Consider the following 25000-nt stretch of genomic DNA (forward strand, 5'->3'; position numbering starts at 1 on the left):
AAACATATATTTCATAGAATAACCATAATCATTTTTAAAATGGTTATGGGGCAGTGTATATATTTATATAGCCCTATTTGCTCCAAGCTGTTTTTTAAATAAAATATAGACTGTTGGAAGAATTAACGAATTACCAAGATTTAATGAGAAATAAGGCTTCTTTAGAAAAATGACTGACGGGCTGGGCTGGGTCTAATTTGTCAATTATTAGTCGAGCCGGGCTGAAATATTTAGGGGATATGAAAGCTCTAGTTAGTAGTTTGAAGTGCTCATGTGGCCTTATAGTTCCTTCTTTTTGTTTTCATAGACCTGCGGACTGCGGTTGCTGATTTCTCGCCAAGGCTGGCAACACGGCTCATGGTCCAACGCACAAAGCCATTGTAGTGTCTGTGTGCACTTGACGGGTGATTTTATAAACCAGCGGGTGGTATTAGATTCCACTATCCCCCCCCCGAAACCCGTACCCATGTGTGTCTGTAGAATTGCAATGTGGGGGATATAGCAACAACACGCCCACGGGCACACCTCCATACGCAAATAACGGTGTCGGCATAATGGTGACGGGTAGAGCAGGTGCTAGAATAACCTATTGGGGCGGCGCAGCTAAATTATCCGGATTTAACGTGGTTTAGAGGGGGAGAAAACTGCCACAGAATAGAGCGGCTAGACTCTTCTCCCTCCTGGCTCCCAAACTGTGGAATAAACTTCACATTGTAGTCAGAACTGCAGACTCACTCCCAATTGTCCACGTTAGTGATGCGTGGGCCGGCCCGTAACCTGCAGGTCCCGCGGGTTGAACCGCGGGGCGGGCGGACGGGTTATAGATTACGACGCAATTATTGAGGGGCGAGCGAAGCGGGTCAACCCACGGAAGAAAAACCCCCCCACCAAAACACACATTATTATTTTTTATTTTATTACATTTTTTTGGGTGGGCAGAAAAACCAAATGGGTGGGCCCAGGCCTACCTATGCCCACCCGTGGCTACGCCCCTGGTTTAGACAGATGCTAGGTTCATTGTTTACTTGGTGTCCTAGTTTCTCTGAGGCACTCTGCTTACTCAGATTTGACATTTGTAAGTCGCTCTGGATAAGAGTGTCTGCTTAATGCCAAAGCTGTAAATTGCTTTTATTATTTGCTCTATTTGTCACGACAAAATATACAGGGCTTAAGTATGGTTATTGAGGATTTCAGACCATTCCTGTGAATTACACCATTCTTAAGAATTACATTCTTGTGAATGAATACCTATGTCTCTAACATGTAGAATATGGTTAACATATCATACCATCTAACAAGGTTACTGGTTTTGCAATTTATACTATATTCCATGTTGTAAATGTTGTGTTTTTGCATATGGTGTTACATTTTCATATGTCAAAAATATTAGATAAATAGATGATCCTCTGATAGATACTGTAGTATTTATGACAGCTATTCATCTTGCATAATTTTGGAGTACAAACTATTGTGGATTTATGAGCTGTATAAACGGTGTTTAAAAAACAAAACGAAAAATTACAAGTATAAAATCCATATACGTATGTGAAATGTGGAATTCATTGTTTGCTACAATTTGACTGATGACTGCATGCAGCAGATTAATCACGTGGAGTTTGGGACCATATGGTGTTTTGGTCTACTGTATAAGTCTGAGGAAGAGAAACATTACCACAGTTGCAAATTATGGCAGCTGTTTGGTGTGTGGATATTTCTGTTTTTGTCATCGGTTTTGTAAATGGGCACACGCTGCCTCTGTTCCATTAAGCCAGCCCCCTGCCTGTATTCCAGCTGTGTGCGTGCGTGTGTGTGTGTGTGTGTGTGTGTGTGTGTGTGTGTGTGTGTGTGTGTGTGTGTGTGTGTGTGTGTGTGTGTGTGTGTGTGTGTGTGTGTGTGTGTGTGTGTGTGTGTGTGTGTGTGTGTGTGTGTGTGTGTGTGTGAGCGTACATAAGTGTGTGCGTGTGTCTTTGTGCATGCGACATGTGTGTATGCAGTGTGACTGAACGGTGGCCTGAAGGGGTGTGTGTGAGTCATAAATGCAGTTCACAGCAGAGAGGGGTCATTATATTGTTCACACACTGCAGGCTCATTTCCTAAAACACAGCCGCAAATTAGCCAGAAGGGGAGAGGAATTCTAAGAATAGAATTCTCCACTTCAAACTTCAGCCATACTTACTCAGTAATGACTACAAAATCACTACAAAAACTCTACTATAAACAATCCAGGGTATAATAGACCACAAGGAAACAGCTCTCTTTATGAATGTGATGAACTTGCGGTTCTGAAACTTTTTTAATTTCAAGGACGAATTTAAAGGTTTCATTTGGAACCCCCGGAACCCTGAGGATCCCTGGACCCTACTTTGGAAACCACTGAACGTGTTCGATCAATACATCATACATCATATACGCGTTATTGGACAAAATCAAATATCACGTTACCTTTAATTAAATACCTAAATATCTATTATTGTGACAATAGGATGACTATTGGTGCTTCCACAAATTATTCACACACACGCGCGCGCGCACACACACACACACACACACACACACACACACACACACACACACACACACACACACACACACACACACACACACACACACACACACACACACACACACACACACACACACACACACGCACACGCGCGCGCGTGCAAGGGAAGTTAATTAGGGGTTCAAGCCCAAAGGGCTAATGCCCTAGGGTTTTTCTGCTAATTAGGGGTTTTTGTGTTTTTGCTATTGTTTGTGGCTGTTCTAAAATAACAGTAAAGCATGGCCTTGCATTACAATGGCAACATGAAAATCATAGACAATTAAAACGGCCTTAATAACAATTTCACTGCAAGAATAAATTCTACAAGAAAGTAATCTCCATCTGCCCACAAACAAGGAAATTGCTATAAATTGTAGGGCTTGAGCTATGTACTATTTTCTTAGTGATTATTCTATCGATGTGAAACCAAATAAATCCCAACCCAAAACATATAATCTCTTCAGGGCAGCCTACTGATATTTACCACCACGTTTCAATAAAATCACCCATTCTCGATTTGTACCTTGAACTTCTTTGTGACCTTGACTTTTGACCTTTTAGACCCAAAAGTGAATAATCTCTTCTTCATACTTGATCATTTCTCACAAAGTTTCATGAAAACATGTCAATCTGCTCTTGAGTTATTCTGCTAGCAGACACATCTTGACCTTTATCGTGAGCCTGAGCTTGAGCTTAGTTTGAAACCAAAAGTAAAAAACAAACTGCTCTTATATTATGTATGTGTTTTTATGAAAGGGGGAATTGCTGGACAATATTAACAAAAAAGGGTACTGCTTAACTCCCATATGCCTATACAGACCCTGATGAAGATCGGTCGATACGCGGTGGTCAATTTGTTGCCTTGCTCAAAATAAATCATATACAGTATATGTTTTCATCAAAGACGGAGTGCCTTGGAATTATTTTCTTTGCAAGTCTGCAGTCCACACCATTTGGGAGTTAAGCATGCAGTACTTCTTTGAAAACCCTTTTTTGTTCATATGTTCCTACCTATATCACCAAAGAGCACCTATCTATCACTGACTGATGATTTTTTTTCTCTTTTTAAACTGCTGGACAATATTGTTTGAGTTTTCAGGACGTGTTTATGATTTCTGTCCCAAATGCCTGTAGGGAAATTGGGAAAGGCGTTTTAGTGTATTCTGTACCCTTGGCATGGAATACATATTGCAAAATTACTTGAAACTAAATGAATTAATTTAGCTAATTCTAAAAATGTAGGACTTACAGTAGACTCCTTAAATTAATTTCAACCTGGCAGCCTGAATTTGGGCATGCCATTTTAGGCAAAGCATCAAAAATAGCACGAATAGTCATATTCTCACACCTTGTGAGATTATAGATGGCTATTTTCACTATTTGTTGTACAACAAAGTATATTGGTGTAAGCAAGTTTTAATACGTCAGTATTTTTAATTTAAGTTTTGAAATGTGATTTATTTCTTATTATTTGTATCTGGTATGCGTTTTCTGTTTGTAACTGATTTTAATTATGAAGTTCTCCCAAAAAAAAAAAAGAATTGTAATCTCCATGATGCCTGTCCTGGTGAAATCAAGGTTAAATAAAAACATTCAATAAAATAAATCGCAACCACACAGACAAACCAAATGGGGTGAAAACCCTGTCCAATCCTGCATGTGTTTTTAAATGAACAGTATATACAGTATATGTGTATCTGTGCGTGCGTGCGTGCGTGCGTGCGTGCGTGCGTGCGTGCGTGCGTGCGTGCGTGCGTGCGTGCGTATATATACAGTACCTGTTGGTGCTTCTCAAACTCTAGTTTGATGGGGGATTTGATGCAGTTGCAGGTGTCCTGGTAGGTCTGTCTCAGTGCCAGATCCATCAGGTGTTTGTGGTAGGCCCCGGCCAGGTTACCACAGGTAAAGATGATCACGTTTGCTAAGATCTGTCACATACACATAAAGATACACAACTCAACAAATATACATTTCTCGGAACTTTGACCAAACAAATTTCTGCGTAGTCAGTTCACTTTTTCTTTTCAAACCATGTGAGAAGGTCATATTCTATCAATCACTGGTAGAAATATCACTTCACATTCACATGTGTGTGTGTGTGTGTGTGTGTGTGTGTGTGTGTGTGTGTGTGTGTGTGTGTGTGTGTGTGTGTGTGTGTGTGCGTGTGTGTGTGTGTGTGTGTGTGTGTGTGTCATTGATATCAGGAAGTGATGACATGTCCAGTCAATCTTCTTATCCATGTATCTGCCCACTGACACCATTACCTCAAACACCCTGATCTAAACACGCACTTGAACCTGCTGTTCCATTCACTTGGTCCACTGTGTCAACCTCAAGCTCCTTAAACTGTGGCCATGCATATCAATGGACTGCCCTGGCCCCTGGGCCTCGGAGCCAAGGCGAATGAGCTTAATCTATCTAACATGCCTAATTGTCAATGTGTTTTTCCACGTTGTGTGTGTGTGTGCATTTTTCTGTGTGCATGCATGTGTGTATGTGGCTGCAGCTAATAGAGAGTAGATTAGACTGTCTTGTTTTTCAGATGGACAATCATGGAAAAAGGCAGTGGCCTGGGCCGTAGCGTGGCGGTCCAGGCATCCTAGGCTGCAATGCCAGCCTGACAGCGTGTCGCGGGTTCGACTCCCGTTATCGACGACCTTTACTGCGTGTCACCCCCCCCCCCCATCTTTCTCCCCATTTCCTGTCAGCCTACTTTCCCTATCCCTCTCTAAATAAAGGCATAAAAAGCCAAACATGTATATATATTTCTTTTTAAAGGAAAGAGGCAGTGAGTGAAGAGAAGTGATAAAGACAAATTGACTCTTTACAATTTACAATTTAAGCAAGATTTTCAAGTGGGCCCTGATCCAGAATAGGTTGGGAACAAATGCATTCAATGAATAGCCACTTGATACACCCACAACACATTTTGTAATGGGTGTTAATTGAAACGTCAATAGCTGTTTATTCAACACTGGGCAGAATTCATGAATGCACGTTCGTCACACAAATAAGTCATCATACTGTATACAGTGAATGTACTGTAATGTTCAAGGTGGTCTTTATTGTGACATCTTGTCTACAGGTACATTAACAATTCCTTAAACAATGTAGCAGCATCTGTAACATTAATAAAAAAAGTATTACAAAGAGAGCAGTTTTGACTTAGCACTTACGATGCTTAAATGTGCGTGAAGTTCTTAGTCCTACAACTTGTGGAGCTGGGAGTGCATTTATAAATTCTGTCCAGACTTGGAATAAACACCTATTGACGTTTCAGTTAACAGCCATTACAAAATGTGTAGTGGGTGGGTGTATCAAGTGGCTATTCATGTAATGAATAGCCACTTGATGCTTTAATGGTGTGATGCAGATGGAGGTCGACACGTCTTGCATCAATGCAACACAAAGACTATGAATCCAGCCAAAATACACAAACCGATAACATGTAACTTAAGACGGACGTCACTTTGACTGAACGTTTTGAATTGTAATCTTTGTATTACTACAAAGATTACAATGACTTTGTACATTACTGTACTTATGAGGACATGTGCAATAGTGTGTGCAATAGGGATGGGACGATAATCGTTATTATCGTTTATCGTGATAAAAAGCTGCTCACAATAATGGTATAGCAGAGATTTTAATTCATCGTGAAATTGTCCTCCGTCATACGCTAGGATGAATTTGCTTTTGTTGAGCTGCAAATTCAGTACCACTTACTGTAAACCCTCTATACTTGATAAAACAGATATGTAAAGAGGGCATTTGGTACGCTCTTATCTCACTCAACACAAATCGATTCGCCAAAAACAGCAGATCTACAAGGCATTGCAACGTGGTGTGAGCTTGTAGAAATTGTTTAAAGAAAATGTTGACATTTTTAATTGCGATATCGTTAATCGCAATTATTTTTGGGCACAATAATCGTGACATGTAATTTTCATATCGTCCCATCCCTAGTGTGCAACACCAGCACGAAACTAAGTATGAGTAACTCTAACGCTAACCCCTAAATCTCTACATGCCTAATCCTAACCCCAACCTGAATCTTTTCCTAGCTCGTTGTGTGAGATTGTCTTGGGGGGGGCCATGGGCAGTCTACTGCCCATGGCCTTGTAAGCAGTACAGTTTACTTTCTGTGGGTGTAAGGTTGTAGTGGCTTCTAGTGGAGCTTAACCTTTCAGTATTGGCTGTTAAATCAAAAGCTGTTTGGGTGACTCAGCTACATTAAAAGGCTTGGTTCAAAATGTGTCCACAAGACAAACATGTTTTTGAACATAAAAGGCTGACTCAAGAAAATGGGCCAGCCAAGACATTTCGTTCCAAGACATTTGGTGCTCATAAATAAATATATATTTTGGAAGGCAAACTCCCTTTGTAGATACAATTCACTGGCACAAAACGGAAGCATTTTGAAGCTGATGTTCCGGTAAACTGCTCTATGTTTTAAAGACCTTTTGATGCATAAATCTCATCTCAATAAGGGTATGGTATCTGACTGTCTGCGGATAATCTCGCAAGCTGTTGGACCAAACAGAGACACATTTCTGTGCCAAGGAGGTAAATCCCTGAATATTTTTCACACAGTGTAAGTATTTTTCACATTTTGTGAATTCATAATCTCAGATCCACCGTCTTCCCGTCCCTCCATATTTGGGCTAGACTTGGTCAACATCACATCAGAGATCCACAGGGAAGTAATGCAGTTTATAAGACCATGTCTAGGCACATAAGACCATGTCTTATAACTGCTGTTTTTATTGGAGGAGCACTGTCTGTGTTGTCGCTCTTTACAGATGAATTTAGGATATTTTGTTATGTGGCACATTGTTAGCTTGAAAAGCAGTTTTTGTCATTAAGTGATGTATAACGTTGCTGTCGGGCAGAAACCTCTTATCTCCATATTTTACTTATTTTTTTAAAATAAATGAATGCCCTACTTGATCATACAACATTGCCACACAAAAGTGTAAAAAATAGCAGATCTATAAGCTCAAAACATGTTGCAATGCAAAGCGTTTTGAGTTGGTAGATCTGCTATTTTTAGCTATTTTGAATTTGAATCCTGAACAGTAATATTTTTTTTTTGCCTTACCTGCCAGACCAGGGGTTCCAGCTCCAGGGCAGTGGAGGCCAGACAGACGGTCAGAGTGACGGTGTGGGACAGGCAGGTGATGACGCTGGCCACGACCGCTCCTCTCATGGAGAAGGGCAGCATGGTGTACACCACGAACACGATGAACAGGAAGAAGGACACCTGCAACACACAGGAAAATGACGATTATTGTGGTTAAAAGGTCTCACTCCAGCCACAGCAGGAGAGCTCAGGAACAGAGAGGAGGCTATATAGGCAGATGGCCGCCCACCCTAGAGCCTGGGTCTGCCCGACGTTTCATCCAGTTAAGGGGGGGTTTTCGTTGCCAAAATGCTTGCTCGGGATCATGGGACAATGTCAGGTCAATGCTCTATACTGTATGTAAAGTGTCTTGATATAACTTGTTGCAATTTGGCACCGTTAAAAAAAATTATTGGTATACAAAGGGTATTGTGAGTCATGTGACAATTTCCGTCAAACAAGGTTTTGATACTCCATACTGTTAGCCTGTAATATGCTTTAATGTGTGGGTGGGGCCAAATTCTTAGAACTAAATAATAATAAAAAACGCCATACATTAGCATCCAATTAACCCCAAAATGGAATTGCATGTTGAGGGAACATAACTCTGTGACCCAGGGGTAGTAGGAGTGACGTCAGGACTTCGGTAATCTTAGAGCGCACCTACAAAAGCGATTTCACTTCTACCCATAGGGGGTGCCACAAATGCGTAAAGTTGCACTGTATACTTAAGAAATGCGAAGCCCCCCCAGTTTCCTCGCACCCTCACGCGGCCTGGACTAAACTCAAACCTGACTAAACTCAAACCATGCAAGCCACCCAGTTTCCTCGCGCCCTGACACGACCTGGACTAGACTCAAACTGTACAATCTTACAGGATGTCTTATTTACATGTTTTCTTTACTGGTCATTCGGTCTCCCCTCTTTTTTTCCTGATAATCTGAAAAAAAAGGAAAACCTTGACATCTGACCTTTGCTGCGTATGTAGATACCTTCATCGCGTGCGCCATGTCAGTGCCGCTGTCCCCTGTCTACTTCCTGTTTCCTCTTGCTGTCAGCCCTCCCCTTCCTGTTATGGTGGCCAATGACAGGGTCACATGGTGCCAAACTGGCATTCCTCAGATGAGCCCTGACCTTCCTGGCCGTCACTTTGTCTGTCTGTTTGTTTCCTGTCTCTGTCGCGTTCAAACACTCACAAATCCTTGAGTGTTAACTTAACTCTGAGCGTGTACAAATGGACCCGTATGGGTCCATTTGGTTAAATTTGTGCACTCTCAGAGTTACAAATGGATAAATTAACAGAAGATTTTACTGTGTACATTCTAATTTAGGTACAAATGTATTCTAATTTGTTCTCTCATATCACTTGCCGGATTGAGGAGAGATCTTCACCATCCATGTAATATGTATCTGTTGAAAAATGTTCATACATTTTCAAGCATCTTTTTTATAATTAACAAAATTTGAAGTATAAATGCATTAAATATGGCCTGTTTTAGCCATATGGTGGTAAATTATTCATTTTGATTAGATTTTGATGAGATATTTTGTTTTCAAACCTTTGTTTACAAAACAGAAATGTAATGTATTATACGTTCCAATGTTCAATGCCAAAACAACAACAACAACAACAATCGTTAATTGTAATTATTTGTAAACCAGGATTCCCTGTTGAGTTGGTTGATTCTGATTAGGGCTACAACTAATGATTATTTTCGTAGCTTCTAACTAGCGATTATTCAATCAATAACTTTTTCGATTAATTGAATAATCGAGAAGTGTGCTGCTGGGTCCCAACACGCATTGCTTGTCGCTGTCCATTAGTGGTGGTGCTGAACCATTGACCAACCGATGCATCTTGTGTGATGTCCTAGGTGCTGAGCACTGTGAGCTTGTACATCTGCTATTTTTTAATAATTTAGAACTTTTCGTACACAAAATCTTTCAGCCGGTCCGCCACCAAATACGTACATATACATTTTGGGGTACTTAACTTGACCTGAAGAAGTTTGAGAACCTGGCCTATTATTTTTTATTTTCTGGTTCAAAGTTAAGATGTGCAGGATCAATGTCTGTGAGGATGGGACATCAGGAAAACACTGGCATGGGTTGGACAACTATGGAGAAATGATTCCTGCCAGAGAGAATGTTTTAACTTCCAGTGCAGGGAGGTTAGAGAGTGTGGTTTCTGATTCAGTCACAAAGAAAATGATAATGGCTGCAACATACTCCAACCAAACAAGAACTTTTTTGTATTTTTTTGGAAGGGCTATCCGATGCCGAACAAAGTTCGGAGAGGACTAAAGTGTTTTATACTGTCTTCTGAACGCCAGACAATGCCCACTCTGTAATCTTCCTCTAATAGCTCAATAAATCTGCCTAGCAACACCGCAGGTTTATCAGGTCAGGCTTGGCGGGTCGGTCTCTCATAATGCGTCGGGTGGGTCGAGTATTAAAAACTCCTGACCGGTCTATCACTAATAGAAAGAAATTCATATATATACTGTATACTGTACACCTCCGGTACAATGGCATGTGGAAACAATATTAACCATGTTACACTGGCAGTCGTAGAACTTTCTGGTTTCGGTTGCTAGGGAAACAACATACAGTACTGTAATACAAGGAGGGATGCTGCTGACATGGTGGCTGGCAGCACAGATAGATCATGCTATGACCCCACTGCCCCAAAATATGGAGCAAAGAGGCAATTAGCACACTAATTGCCAAAACAGGCAATTACTGGTTTGAGGGTTAAGAGCGGTACAGTTTCAGGTGTCACCTGTTCCAGTACAGACGGGTTAGTGGGATTGTGTCTTGATTGTGGACCCTACACACACACACACACACACACACACACACACACACACACACACACACACACACACACACACACACACACACACACACACACACGCACACGCACACGCACACGCACACACACACACACACACATTCAGTAAGGCATTGAAATATGTGACACATGTCCAGTCAATCTTCTTATCCATCCATTTATCTATCCACTGACACCATTACCTCACGCCTTGATAATGAATTAAGTACAATGGACCACAATGGAAACAAAGCCCCCAGGGTTTTTTGTGTTATCCTTTTAGCATAGCCTTTTTTTTAAACTGTACTGGCGTACTGTTTTCAAACTTATTAGAGTACTCAATCAATCAATCAATCAATCATAAACCCTGATCTAAACACACACTTGCACATTGCTTTTACCATTCACTTCGTTCCACTGTGTCAACCTCCAGCTCCTTAATCTGTGGCTATGCATATCAATGGACTGTCCTGGGCCTCGGAGCCAAGGGGAATAAGCTACATCCAACATGCTTAATTGTCAATGTGTTTTTCCTCCACAGGTGTGCTAGGTCATCCATTTGGAGTGGATGTAAATCAAAACATCGATAGGGTTTTAGCAGCTTGAGCAGACTGCCGACCACATAATCAACACCTGTCCCCTGTATAGACCATCTTCCAAGTGGGAACAGAGATGAGGTAGAAAAAAGAAAAAGGAGAAAAGAATTATCCTAAAAATTGAGAGAGAGAGAAAAGAAAAGGTAAACGCACATCTCACAAAACGCACAAGTCTTTGTGAGATGCTGGTACTGGCCGCAAGATTAAAATATAGAATAATACAGTACCCTCAATGTAGCACCATCTGCCTACTTACTGGCCTTTATGCCTGATAGCATGTGATGTTCAGCTGAAGAAACAGTTCAGCATGTCCTGTTTGAATGGCCCCGATATAGTACACAGAGACAAGTGAAGGGAGCAGAAGGGAGGGTGGCTCTGGCTTTGACCTAGCTACAGTGTTGGGATATGAAGGGAGTGTTTAGAAATTGCTATCTTTTCTGAAGGATAAAAGGCTTCTAGAATATAATTTAGTAGGACCATAAGTAGTTTTTATTTATTTATCTATCTATCTACTTACTCCACTAGGTGGTGGCATGTGTTTCACTGGCATAACCCGCCAATAAAAATCAATGAAGACAGAAACAGAAGAAGATAGAAAAAGAAGAAATAGAAGAAGAAGAAGAAGAAATTAGAGTTTTCACATACTCCGTCATTCGATTAGGATGTTCTCTGCTATTCTGGACAGTTCATCAGACTCTGAAAGAACGGCCATTTCGGCTGCCCTAATTGCAATAGGTTCATAGGTTCATACTGTAGGTTCTAAATGGAGCTAAATTGAGTGTGCAGTGTTCTTCTCTATTTAAATCTAGTGAAGCATAACCACTTAATGCACATTGACGTATCACAACACCTTGTTAGAAGATTTTTACCCATAACAACAAGCCCAAAATAGGAATGCCAGGGTGAAGCCTTTTACAAACTGTTTTTTTTTGTGTGACTGATTTAACGGCTGGCTTAAAACTGTATCCACAAAAGAAGCAAGCTTTGGGATAAAAAATAAATGCTGGCTCAAAATACTGCAGGGATATAGCGCTTTAGTTTGCCGAGGTGATGATGCTGCCTGATGCTGAAAAACATGACAGTCCATGATCCTAAAATAGACAATTGCTAGTGTTGACAAAAAGGGAAAGAGATGATGCTGCCAGGGCTAGACCTTCCAGGCTTCAGTTGCGAGGGGGAACAGCATAATACAGGGGAGGACGCTAACATGATGGCTGGAATATTCCAAAACGTCCAAATAATTCTGTAGGGCTGCAACTATCGATTATTTTAGCAATTATTCTATTGATAATTTTTTCAATTAATTGAAAAATCAAGCGCATAAAAAAAAGAAAAAAGTCCTAGAATCCCTAGGACTTGTAGACTCCCAATAAGCCATATTTTATACTTTGACTTACCACAGTGTCATCCAAGAATAGCTAAAATAGCCACTCACAAGAATAGCGTTTGACACAGTGGATTACGATATCTTTTGGACAGATTTGAGAACTGTGTTGGTCTTTCCGGCACAGTTCTCGAGTGGCTCAGGTCGTACCTAACTGGTCGTGAATTCCTAATGACATTTGGAGACTGCTCCTCTGACAGAGTTGAGCTGACATGTGGTGTCCCTCAGGGCTCCATCTTGGGCCGCATTCTCTTCAACTTATACATGCTACCACTTGGCTCAGTTACCAGAAAACACAATATACACTTAGATAGTTATGCTGACATCCAATTATATATATCCATATCCCCAGATGATCTTAGCCAAATTGACACCCTAGTCAACTATATCACCGACATAAAAGCATGCATGTCAGAAACATTCCTTAAATGAAGGAAAAAACTAAATTCTTCTTTTTGGGGCAAAGAAAATAAATTGTCAGCTCACCTACAATCCAGGGCACTTCACACCAAGGATCAAGTAAAAAACCTGGGTGTCATTTTTGACTCCGACTTGAACATGGAGGCATCAGAAATGTCACAAAATTATCATTTTACCAAATAAGAAACATTGCCAAGTCCGACCGTTTCTCTCCCAGGCTGACACTGAGAAACGAATACATTGTTTTATCACTAGCAGGCTTCACTACTGTAATGCTCTCCTGTCTGGTCTACAAAAAAAAACAATAGGTCGGTAACAACTTGTCCACAATGCAGCAGCACATGTGTTGACCAAGACCAAACCGAGAGCACACATTACGCCTAGTTTATAGTCCCTGCACAATCATTAAATGGGAAATTGGGAATGCACCTGCCTACTTGTCAGCAATGCTTCCTAAGTATGTGCCCGGCAGGCCCTTAGATCCTCTAGCGCTGGTCTCCTAGACTAATACACGAAAGTATGGAGAAGCAGCTTTTAGCTATTACGCTTTGGAACAGCCTGCCGGGGGTTCTGTGGGTCTCTGAATCTGTGGACACATTTTAAAAGAAATCTTAAGACACATCTTTTTAGCATTGCTGCATTTCTCTTCCTGCTTTACTTGTTCTTTTAAATTATTATTATTATTTAAATGCATTTTTATGTATTTATATGCATCTCTACTTTATGTAGTCTAAATTATGCTATATAAATAAAGCTTGATTGATTGATTGACAATGCATTGCTATGTGCTATTTTCGTTACATTTGAAAATCTAGTATTTTATTTCAAATCAATTATTCTTTATAATCAATTAAATCTATTAGTTAGATTAACTGTTGCACACCTAATATTCTGCCTCGGCTGTAAAGTTCCTAAATTTGCTTTTCCAACACGCTTTTCTGCTCATGCTATGACTCCCTACCCCCCTACCACCCGCTTTCCAAATATGGAGGATAGAGTCAATTAGTGTTATATGGGCCTCACATTGTTTTGTAGATTAAGGGAATTGAGAGTGGCAGTTCCAATTTCAGGTGTGTCACCTGGTCTGGTCCGCTAGCCGGCCACTCTGCAGCGGTGAATCTTAATGTCCCTGTCCCCGCAGCCAGGCTCTTGACAGCTACTCGGAAGAGGGACCATATTAGACCCTATCCTGGCCTCTCCCCACTGGCTGCCAGTATGGTTTAGAAATGTTTTTAAGGTTCTCCTGTTTGTTTATAGAGCCATAAATGCTGTCCATCCTATATGACAGATATTCTAACTATCCTCATTCTGTCTGCATTCTGCAAGAGGTCCCTCAGGTCAGCTGACTTGAGGCTTCTGTTTGTTCCGCATTGTAAACTTAATCTCTCAGGGGTGACCGTGACTTTGCTGTCGCAGCCTCTACACTTTGTTAGACTAAGTGTTTCCCAACAATGGATCGGGACCCATTTAGATCTTTTATTCTTTTCAGAAAGAAAAATAAAATAAAACATTATTCAAAAGAATTCCTGGTACAATGCTTGTAGATCGGCTATTTTCACTATTTTTGAAACAGGGCTTAAGTTATTAATTCTTTATTCTTTCTTTTTTTAGTTTTGGGTCACGGTGAAACAACAAATATATCTTTTGGGTCTCAGCTGAAAAAAGCTTGGGAACCCCTCCTGTAGACTGTGGAACAGCATTCCCCTCCCTACCAAAGCTGCTCCCTCTATGAACCGTTTAAGTCCAGGCTCAAAACTCACTTTTATTCTCTAGTGTTTGAATAGTATATAGTGCAACTGCACACCACATTGTGATTTGTGTGGTTTCATTCACAAAAGGCACATATAGTAACTTACTATTCATAGCTACAGATTGGAGAGGGACACTAGCTGCCACACCGTTATTAGATTAATCACACAATTATACAGTGGTATTATACATGTATGATTGCTACACTGTTCAGTTTGTGGTTGCCAGCTACCATATTTACTGAAATTGACATTCGAGATTCTGAAAATTCTAAAGATGCATCTCAGTCTGAACGCAGTAACCTGCTCTAACCACCCAAGTTGTATATCAAACTGTAGATTGTAGATCGGCTATTTTCAAATAGTTGATGCATATAGGTTTAAAATGCTCATGTGGCCTACTGTCGCTTATTTTGGCCTTGTTTTCATAGACCCAGTTGCTGATTTCTCTCGCAAAATCTGGTAACACATGGCTCTCAGTAATCACAATCAATGCAGCCTGCTGCGGGAGAGCTAGTTGTACTGCTGTGTACCGCTCCGCTCTGCTGATTTCCTACTCTCTCCCCCCCTGTTTATTTCTGTGCTTTCCAAAATCCCTCTCTGCCTTTACTAACTACCTGCAGAGTGAAGAGGATGACTTTCTGTCATTACATACTACTGAATGAATGTGAAATGAGGACAGACAGACACCACAGATACAAGCACACAAGCTTGTAGCTATGATCTTGTAGATTGGCTATTCCCCACTTTGAGAACCACTTCTGTAAGAAAGATGGCTGGATGGATGGATGTATGGAAGTAAATATAGTTCTCTGTAAATATACCTGTTGATGCTACCGAGATTTTTACTGATATGTATTGCATTGTAGTGCATTTGTATGATATGCATTACTGATGAATTGAGTACAATGGACCATAATGGAAACAAGCTCCTGGGGCTTTTTTTGTGTTATCCTTTTAGCATAACCTTTGACTGTACCTGTGCTGTTAACAAACGTGTTAACCCATTAAGACCGGGAACGCATCTGTCATTTTAGATTTCTTTGGCTATTCAAAAATAGCAAATATACAAGCTTGTAGTGCTTGTAGATCTGCTATTTTTTTTTAATCGTGAAAATGTGTGCAAATCTTTGAATAATATATATATTTTTAAAGCGAACATTTGTAACTCAAATCTTTGCGCCTGGGGGGTCCCTGGAACAAAATATTTTGAGATGGGGGTCCGCGGCTAAATACATATAATTTTGGGGGTCCTTGACATGAAAATGTTTGAGCACCACTGATGCAGCAACATAGGTTTTTTCAAAAAACTGTTAGGAATTAGAAGACGTTTAGTAGAAAATAAAGTATTCAATCAATCAAAAACGGTCCAAGTCCAATATGGATGGACGGACGGACGGACGGACGGACGGACGGACGGACGGACGGATCCAGATAGATCATGTCAGGGGGGAGATGGGGGCTATTAAGCCCGGGAGCAGAATGGGCGATTAATAATGCAGACTGATAACACTCTCACAGGTGGCCCCAGATAAAAATATCCCTGCTCCACACGGGACCGAGGCGGCCAATGAGAGACGGAAGGAAGGGAGGAGGGGGAGGAGAGAGCGGGGGAAACGTGGGGATGTAACGGGGGGGAGAGGGGGAGAGAAGACAAGAGGGATGAGAGAACAGCGGGATGACGGAGAAAAATGTGGTGTGATTAATAGAGAGAGACAAGCCGCTAACAGGGGAAAGTATAGGACTGAGGCACTGATGAGCCCTGTGTGTGTGTGTGTGTGTGTGTGTGTGTGTGTGTGTGTGTGTGTGTGTGTGTGTGTGTGTGTGTGTGTGTGTGTGTGTGTGTGTGTGTGTGTGTGTAGACGGAGTGTGAATGAGTCAGAGAACAGTAAAGTATTATGTCTGTCTGTTGATGACGTCACCTGCAGCCCTCTTCAAGCCTGATTAACAATATTACACACACACACACACACACACACACACACACACACACACACACACACACACACACACACACACACACACACACACACACACACACACACACACACACACACACACACACACACACACACACACACACACACACACACACACACACACACAACACACACACACACACACACACGTGTGTACACACCTGGTCCCAGGGACATAGTATTCCTCCGGAGAACATGAACAGGTATCCCATGGCGACCAGGCAGGCCCATATAAGGAGAGAGAAGAGGCGGAGCATCCTCTTGAAGATGGATTCGATGCAGACCAGGATGAAGATGGACAGGAAGAGGAAGAGGGTGGTGGGGACCGTGATCACAAATGCCAGGTGGTCTTCCATATCCTGGAGGAGAAGAGAAGAGAAGAGAAGAGAAGAGAAGAGAAGAGAAGAGAAGAGAAGAGAAGAGAAGAGAAGAGAAGAGAAGAGAAGAGAAGAGAAGAGTGTTTTACTTGTTATCTATTGATTACCGTCGTTGTCAGGTTGAAACCTTGTACTGAATGTCCAAACCTGTTACTTTTCAAGAAATGGGAAAAAAATAACCTGTATTCCAATGGATCCAATGTAGTTATTATTCAGTCACAAACTCTTGGTAATACTTTTCATTGGTTCAATATTTATAAAACCCACAGACACATTTAGCCACTTTCAAAATGTCGCACACACACACACGCTTGCGCACACGCACACCCACACACAGAGAGAGAGAACAGACAGCACACAAATTGGTAGACAGACAGTCTGAGCCCAGAGAATGTGCCACAGTGTCACTTCTGTTCTCTCACTGTCAAAGTCAGCAATTACAACTTGTCAACACACACTCTAAAACTCTCCCTCTCTCTATCTCTGGATCTCTCTGCTCTCTCCCTCTCTCTGTATCTCTCTCTCTCTCTCTCCCTGTATCTCTCTCTCTCTCTCTCTGTAAATCTGTCTCTCTTGGAAGCTATCTCTCTCTCTCTCATTTCTCACTGTATGTTAGCCACTTTAACACTATAAATACTTAATTGACCACAATGACCAGCAGTGACCCCAGGGGTCTATACTTGGCACTCTCCTTTTTTCCCCTCTACACCTAATCTCTTCGCAAAAATGTCCTATCTTGTTAGATTTGTTATCTTGCTGAATATTCTACAATTTCTATCTACCAATTTGCTGACTGGCAGTTCTTGATGTCGTTGGCATGTGTCATGCTAGTCTCATTCTCCTGGCTGCTATTTTCTTGCTCACCCTTGGTATTCCCTCATACAGATTCTTGTTGGTTGACAGGTTCACTCTTGCTGATGTTAAGTACTGCACGCAACATTCTGGTGTAGCACCCGTCTAGAGACTTCTGCAGGGTTGGTTTCAGGGTCCAGCATTCGCTGCCATATAGGAGAACAGACTCTACCGTTGCATAGAACATTGGTTCTCAAAGTGGGATCCGGGGACCGTCCGTGGGGGGGGTTCCAGGGGGTCCCCATCAAAATGTGTTAATAGAGCATCACAATACTTTAACCGCTTTAACCTTTTATACGTCTTTGGCTATTCAAAAATAGCAGATATACAAGCTACAAGCTCATAGAGTACGGCGCTATGAGCTTGTAGATCTGCTATTTTTGAAAAATCGTGACAATTTGTGCAAATCTTTGAATACATATATTTGTTAAAGTGAACATTTGTAACTAAAATCTTTGCTTCTGGGGTGGTCCCTGGAACAAAATATTTTGAATGGGGGGGGGGGTGAGGGTCCGCGGCCAAATTCATATCATTTGGGGGGTCCTTGACATGAAAAGGTTGGAGAACCACTGGCATAGAATAATTGAGTTTGATTTGTCTGGGGAGGTTGGAGTTCCATACACTGGCCATGCCATTCAGAGCCCTCCATGAAGTGCCTTCCTCACTTTCAGATCGAAGGTTGAGTTGACCCATGAGCCCAAAGTATTTGAAGTCCTTCACTTCCTTCAGAGCAGTGCCTCCTGTTGTTGATATAGGCGGATGTTCCGATAGGATGTTATAGGTGATAGCCTGGGTTTTCTTGGCAATTAGCCGAAGGCCAACCTCGTGTAAGAGATGGAATGTAGTTTTAGTCAGATGTGATTCTGCCGTCTTTGACATGTTAAATTATTGCAGCTAACTGTGGGTGGAACAGCTGCACATTTCACTTAATGTCACTTCCACTTCAATGTCCCTGACACCTTCACCCTCAACTCTAACCTGTCCCTGACCTGTGTGTGTGTGTGTGTGTGTGTGTGTGTGTGTGTGTGTGTGTGTGTGTGTGTGTGTGTGTGTGTGTGTGTGTGTGTGTGTGTGTGTGTGTGTGTGTGTGTGTGTGTGTGTGTGTGTGTGTGTGGGGGTGGGTGGGTGTGTGTGTGTGTGTGTGTGTGTGTGTGTGCGCTTCCGTGTGTGCGTGCGTGTGACATGTGACTTCGGGCAACTTGGTTTGCATCTCACTTTACTTATCGTCTCTGTCGGGTGGAAACCTCATACAGTATGTCCAAAACTGTTACTTTCAATTCAAAAATCAGCAAAAGTCGCAGATCTACAAGCGCAAAGCTCGCCGCATTTTGAGCTTGTGGATCTGCTACTTTTGATGCTTTTGTGTGACGCTGTAGTATGAACAAGTAGGGCGTTCAATTACGAAAAAACACAAAAGGTTAGATAATAGGAGATAATAGGTTCTGATCTCAGATTTTAGTTTGGCACTGAGTGCACATGAATACATTTTCTTGTCTGCAACCCTACATTATAGGAAGTTATTATAGGTCATTATAGGAAAACATTTAGAAAAGGTTAAATTTATTAACTTTCAAAAATAGCTAAAATAGCAGCATCTGCAAACTCACAACGTGTAACGTCGGAACACGTGAGCTTATATCATGGCAAGGTAACTACACAACCCAAACCTCTACCAAAGTGGTCTTGCCCTTTAAGAAGTTACTTTTTCACATTACAAGTGACATTTCACTTAATGTCACTTTCACTTTAATGTCCCTGACACCTTCATCCTCAACTCTAACCTGTCCCTGACCTCTGTGTGTGTGTGTGTGTGTGTGTGTGTGTGTGTGTGTGTGTGTGTGTGTGTGTGTGTGTGTGTGTGTGTGTGTGTGTGTGTGTGTGTGTGTGTGTGTGTGTGTGTGTGTGTGTGTGTGCGCGTGAGTGTGACATGTGATCTGCTACTTTTGATGCTTTTGTGTGACGCTGTACTATGATCAGGTAGGGCGTTAATTTACGAGAAAATACAGAAAGTTAGAATATGGAGATAAGAGGTTTCTACTCGACAGCAACGTTTTGACATACACACATAAACGCACCCACACACCTTCACATCAGGCACGTCATTTGGGGTCCCGGGGAGACATTCAACATTTAACCTAAAATTCTGTTCTTTCATTCACATTTTGAAAAGGTTACATTTTTTTACTTTGAAAAATAGCAGCATCTACAAACGCGTCATGTCGCAACACGTGAGCTTATAGTTCTGCAATTGTATCTATTTTTTGCCACCCGTGGCCTTACTTTTTTAACACACACACACACACACACACACACACACACACACACACACACACACACACACACACACACACACACACACACACACACACACACACACACACACACACACACACACACACACACACACACACACACACACACACACACACACACACGGTGCCTGTTCTTTTTGCCCTCTTTCGACTGTGGATAATGGAACAGAAGTGAAATCACCATGATTTACAGTATGAGAGGTAAAATAGGCCCGGTCCCTCAGCACAGAGCTAAAATGTGCACCCATTACTAAAGCCTCCCTTTTTAATGTGAAACATCTTAGACAATTAATACTGCTCAACACCCTCATGAACCATCTGAACTACTTCTGAAGTACGGATGAATCACATTGAGCTGACTGCTGTATAACACCATTGCAAGGCCACCATTTTATTCAGTAAAATAGACACCTTTTCAGGTTTCTATACTGGTATTATCCATAAATGATATTAATGTCAAGGTTGCATTTCATAACACCTTTCTCAAAAGCGCTTAACAGTGTGCATAACATTCACCCATTCAGTCTCTCTCTCACACACACACACACACACACACACACACACACACACACACACACACACACACACACACACACACACACACACACACACACACACACACACACACACACACACACACACACACACACACACACACACACACACACACACGCGCGCGCGCGGCGGAAGACACCACGAAAGGCACCAATCTGCTCATGGGGAGCAGTTAGGACTTCAGTGCCTTACTCATAGGACACACGAAAAATATTCTATAAGGCACTGACAATGGTTCTATAAGGAACTGAAAAGGGTTCTCCTTGAACTTAAAAAGGCTCTAACGGGAAGTGGAAAAAAAGTTTTTGGACTGAAAAGGGTTCTACTTGGAACTGAAAGGGGTTCTGCAGATCTTTTAAAACATGCCTATAAAACACAGTCCCAAATGGAGCCATTTGATTCTACGGACACAGAACCTTGTGGTATATGGCAGTATAACGAGCCATACAAAATCCGAAAACCATATAAACCATATAAAATATATCCCTTTTACCCTTGTACTGTTCTGCTATAGTACACCTCCAACCCCTGTCGGTACGAGTATTAATGGTGTTATTCAGAGCCTGGCTGGACCAACCCTGGGGACCCATGCAGGGGAACCGTCCAGTCAGCCCGGAGCACACACTGAATCCCAATTAGGATGTTAGCAAGTCTGCAAACTCACACAAATACGTGACTGCAATGATGCTGAGAGCCACACCGGCGATAAAGACCCCGGTATAGGTTGTTCACTACAGCAGGAGGTTTATCAGGGCCAGGGGAAATTACGCTTGGATTAATACGTAGTTGCGCGACCGGTGTCTCGCACTGAAATGCTGACAATGACAAGCCCACAGTGCGCTGTGAGCTTGTCGATCAGCATTTCAGCACGAGATTGGCCATTTTCCGGTATGAGACATGACGCACAAACCAGTGATGGAAGAAGTACTCACCTGTTTTACTTAAGTAAAAGTATCAATGCTGCAATGTAGATATACTCTGTTACAAGTAGAAGTCCCGTATTCAGAATGTCCCATTTCACAAGTTCAAAATCTTTTGAAAACAGCCGATCTGCAAGCTCACAATGCGTCGCATCCAGAAGCATTGTGAGCTTGTAAATCGGCTATTTTCAAATGGCCAAAATATATACACCGGTAGGGCTGAAGTGGTTAGTAAAAAAGTTGTTAATAATCTAAATCTACAAAGTAACTAGTAACTAAAGTTTTCATATAATTGTAGTGGAGTAAAAGTACAATAGTACTAAAGTACATGTACTTAGTTACTTTACACCACTGTGCACAACTAAGTGTCACGCCTGAGCTTCACGGCAACGTCATTCACTCCAAGTTTCCCACATGTACACACACATGCACAGATTAGTGTACATGTGACATGCACACACAAGCACACACACACACAAATTCACTACATTCATTGACTTCATTCAGTTTTTCTCTTGAATCAACTGCTCTTTCCGCACTTTCGCTTTTACCGTGCACTTTGCACATACCGTGCACTTTGCACATTTCTGGTTGTAACCCATTTAAACCCATGTAAGCCCATTTAAAGCCATTTCCCGGACATGGCAGAGAGACGGGGAGAGGACCCTGTCTGCCTGCCCTAATGTACTGCATTGTCAACCACAACAATTATTTCCCTTCTAACTCAAGCCTGGCTTATCCACCCATTATACTGGGAGCTAAGCAGAAACAGGGGCGAACCAGCAGTGGAAGAGATAAACAGACAGATACACAGAAACAGCAACAGACAGAGAGCGCTGAAATGGGAGATTAAACTGTAGCTTAGTTTTCACATATTCCTACACACCATGTTTATTTTTTATTTTTTTTACATCAATTCACACAGAGTGTGTGGACATATTGGAGTCCTTGAGTAGCCAATCATGATTCACGATCCGGGATATGCACTTTTCATGTTTGGAAGCCTGTTGAATATTCATTAAGCAGTGAGAGTCGTATATTTCTCACTCTGCTCTCAGGCTAGATATGGAAATCATCAATAATCAACAAGCTGTCTCTGGGTGCACCATTCCCAGCGTGACAATGACAGCCCGCTCTATTAAAGCAGGCCAAAGGGCACACACTGTACTGCAGAGGTTCTCAAAGTGGGGTCCAGGGACCGTCAGGGTTCCTTGAGGGGGTTCCAAATGGACCCGTATTTGTCTGTAACTCAAATGGAACCAAATGGACCTGTCCCGTCAACTCTCACGCCCCCTACTTGCAGGTACATATCTGATGTAGCCTACCTGTCACCCGATTCGTTTGTTGCGGCTTCCTTCGCACACGAGCACAGATCTCGTACTATTTGTTCCATTGTAGCACTTATATTGACAAAGTGGCTCAAAACATGACACAAAGCTCCACCAATCAGTGAAGCCGGATGCCCACCCTGCCTAACACACGGACAGACAGATAGACAGACAGACTTTGCTACCTGACGTCCCTCTTTTGGGATAGTCATTATAGGTGAAAAATAGTCAAATAAATCTCCATAACATTTCTAAAAATAGTGAAAATAGACCCTCATCTACAAACTGAAAATGTGTCTATTTTGAACCATTTTGAACATTTTTTTAAAACAGGGGTGGACAACGGATCAGCGCTCACGTCACGTCCTGCGTCAGTACCCAGGTTCGGGAAGGTTGCTTCCTGGGGAAGCAAATGATCCTTCCAGCAGACTAAATTCTAAGAGACTCCTAGAATCCTAGTCACAAGTCCCCAAGCCGAAATGACCAGGAGGCAACAGCTTGGATCAAGGTCTTTGCATTCGCTGAATAAATTACATTTGAAATAAGTGGTTAAGATAGCCTGTAAAGTTAACTTCCGTTCGTTATCTCAGAAATTATGTTGCTCATACATAGTGGATGTATTTTGGAAACTTCAGACGGTGAATGTGAGGCAATTTTTTTTTTTACTCCAACAAAACTGATAATATTAAAACAGCTCTTCTTCCATCATGGAATGTTTTTTTTCCTCTCAGCCAAGACAAATGGAGTCCAACAGCGCAGTGGAACATGTGTTGTGTAGCGCTCTCTGGGGAAGGATTTCACCACTGTGTGATGATGAGGCTCTCAGCTGGTCATTTCCCAACCGCTGCAGAGACACTGGAGGATGCCAGCAGACACAGGGATTAGATTTCCACTTTAAAGCTGCAGTCTGGGACTTATTTTAACCCATTAAGACCTGAGGCGATTCTTTAAAAAAATCTAAATCCTAACATTTTTTTGAAAAAAAATCTAAAAAATATAAATTCAAGATTTTTCAAAAATAGCAGATCTACAAGCTCGTAGCGCGGCACTCGGTGCCGCGCTACGAGCTTGTAGATCTGCTATTTTTGAATAGCCAAAGACATCTAAAGTGACACAAATGCGTTCCAGGTATCAATTAACTAGGCTGAGTAGCAGTATAAAAAGGCTGCTGTGTACCTGTTGTTAGAGTGCAGTACCCTTTATCACAGCACCTAATAAGGTTAGATATTACAATCAATATGTGATCGATATGTCTGTCTGAGGAATTGTAAAACTGTGTGAAAAAAAGCGCAGAGCTTGTAGCTCTAAACTAAAGATAATAGTCGGTGAAGTCACACATAGCACACTCTTACGTATGAAGGAATTACGTATGAACGGGCCACTCCTTCATATTGTACTCCAGAGGGACGGTAGGTCTGCGTTTACAATCATTTGAAATGACATAGTTGACAGATTGGAAACATATTTGTCCTATACTGGCAGACTGCGCAAAAGTATTGCCGCTGATTGGCTCAGCAGTTTGCGAGATTAGCTCCAGAATCTCACACACACACACACACACACACACACACACACACACACACACACACACACACACACACACACACACACACACACACACACACACACACACACACACACACACACACACACCAATATAATCTCTCGCCCCGGCTTTGGCTGTCGGAGATAAGAATATCACATTATAGAAAGTACCAGGGTGAGATATGGGACACAGAGAAATAAAACATGTTTCTTTCTGTAACTGATGTTCAGTGATGTAAATCATAGAAATGGATGGCTTCTATTCAGTCTAATTAAAAGATTTCCAATGTTCCCATTACAATTACAACGTACAATGAATCTCAATGAAACTGTCCAAATGTCATTAGTTAACATACTGTAGGCATGTAATTGACTGACTGCCACACAAACGCACACACACACACACACACACACACACACCCCCACACACACACACACACACACACACACACACACACACACACACACACACACACACACACACACA

General features: G+C 41.8%; 1 protein-coding gene across 3 annotated transcripts in view; it reads right to left on the reverse strand.

Moving 5' to 3' along the window:
- adcy2b (adenylate cyclase 2b (brain)) overlaps nucleotides 1-25000 on the reverse strand; it is a 61815-nt gene that overhangs the window by 34902 nt on the left and 1913 nt on the right. For all 3 annotated transcript variants that reach the window (XM_080443242.1, XM_080443241.1, XM_080443243.1), the window contains exons 2-4: nucleotides 16786-16983; nucleotides 7644-7805; nucleotides 4321-4470 (exon numbers count right to left, since the gene is read on the reverse strand). In XM_080443242.1, the coding sequence (XP_080299368.1) occupies nucleotides 4321-4470; nucleotides 7644-7805; nucleotides 16786-16983 (510 nt within the window). The remainder of the gene's footprint in view (nucleotides 1-4320; nucleotides 4471-7643; nucleotides 7806-16785; nucleotides 16984-25000) is intronic.

Source organism: Gymnoscopelus braueri, assembly GCF_963280865.1.
Source record: "Gymnoscopelus braueri genome assembly, chromosome: 11".
In the NCBI taxonomy this organism is placed as follows: Eukaryota; Metazoa; Chordata; class Actinopteri; order Myctophiformes; family Myctophidae; genus Gymnoscopelus; species Gymnoscopelus braueri.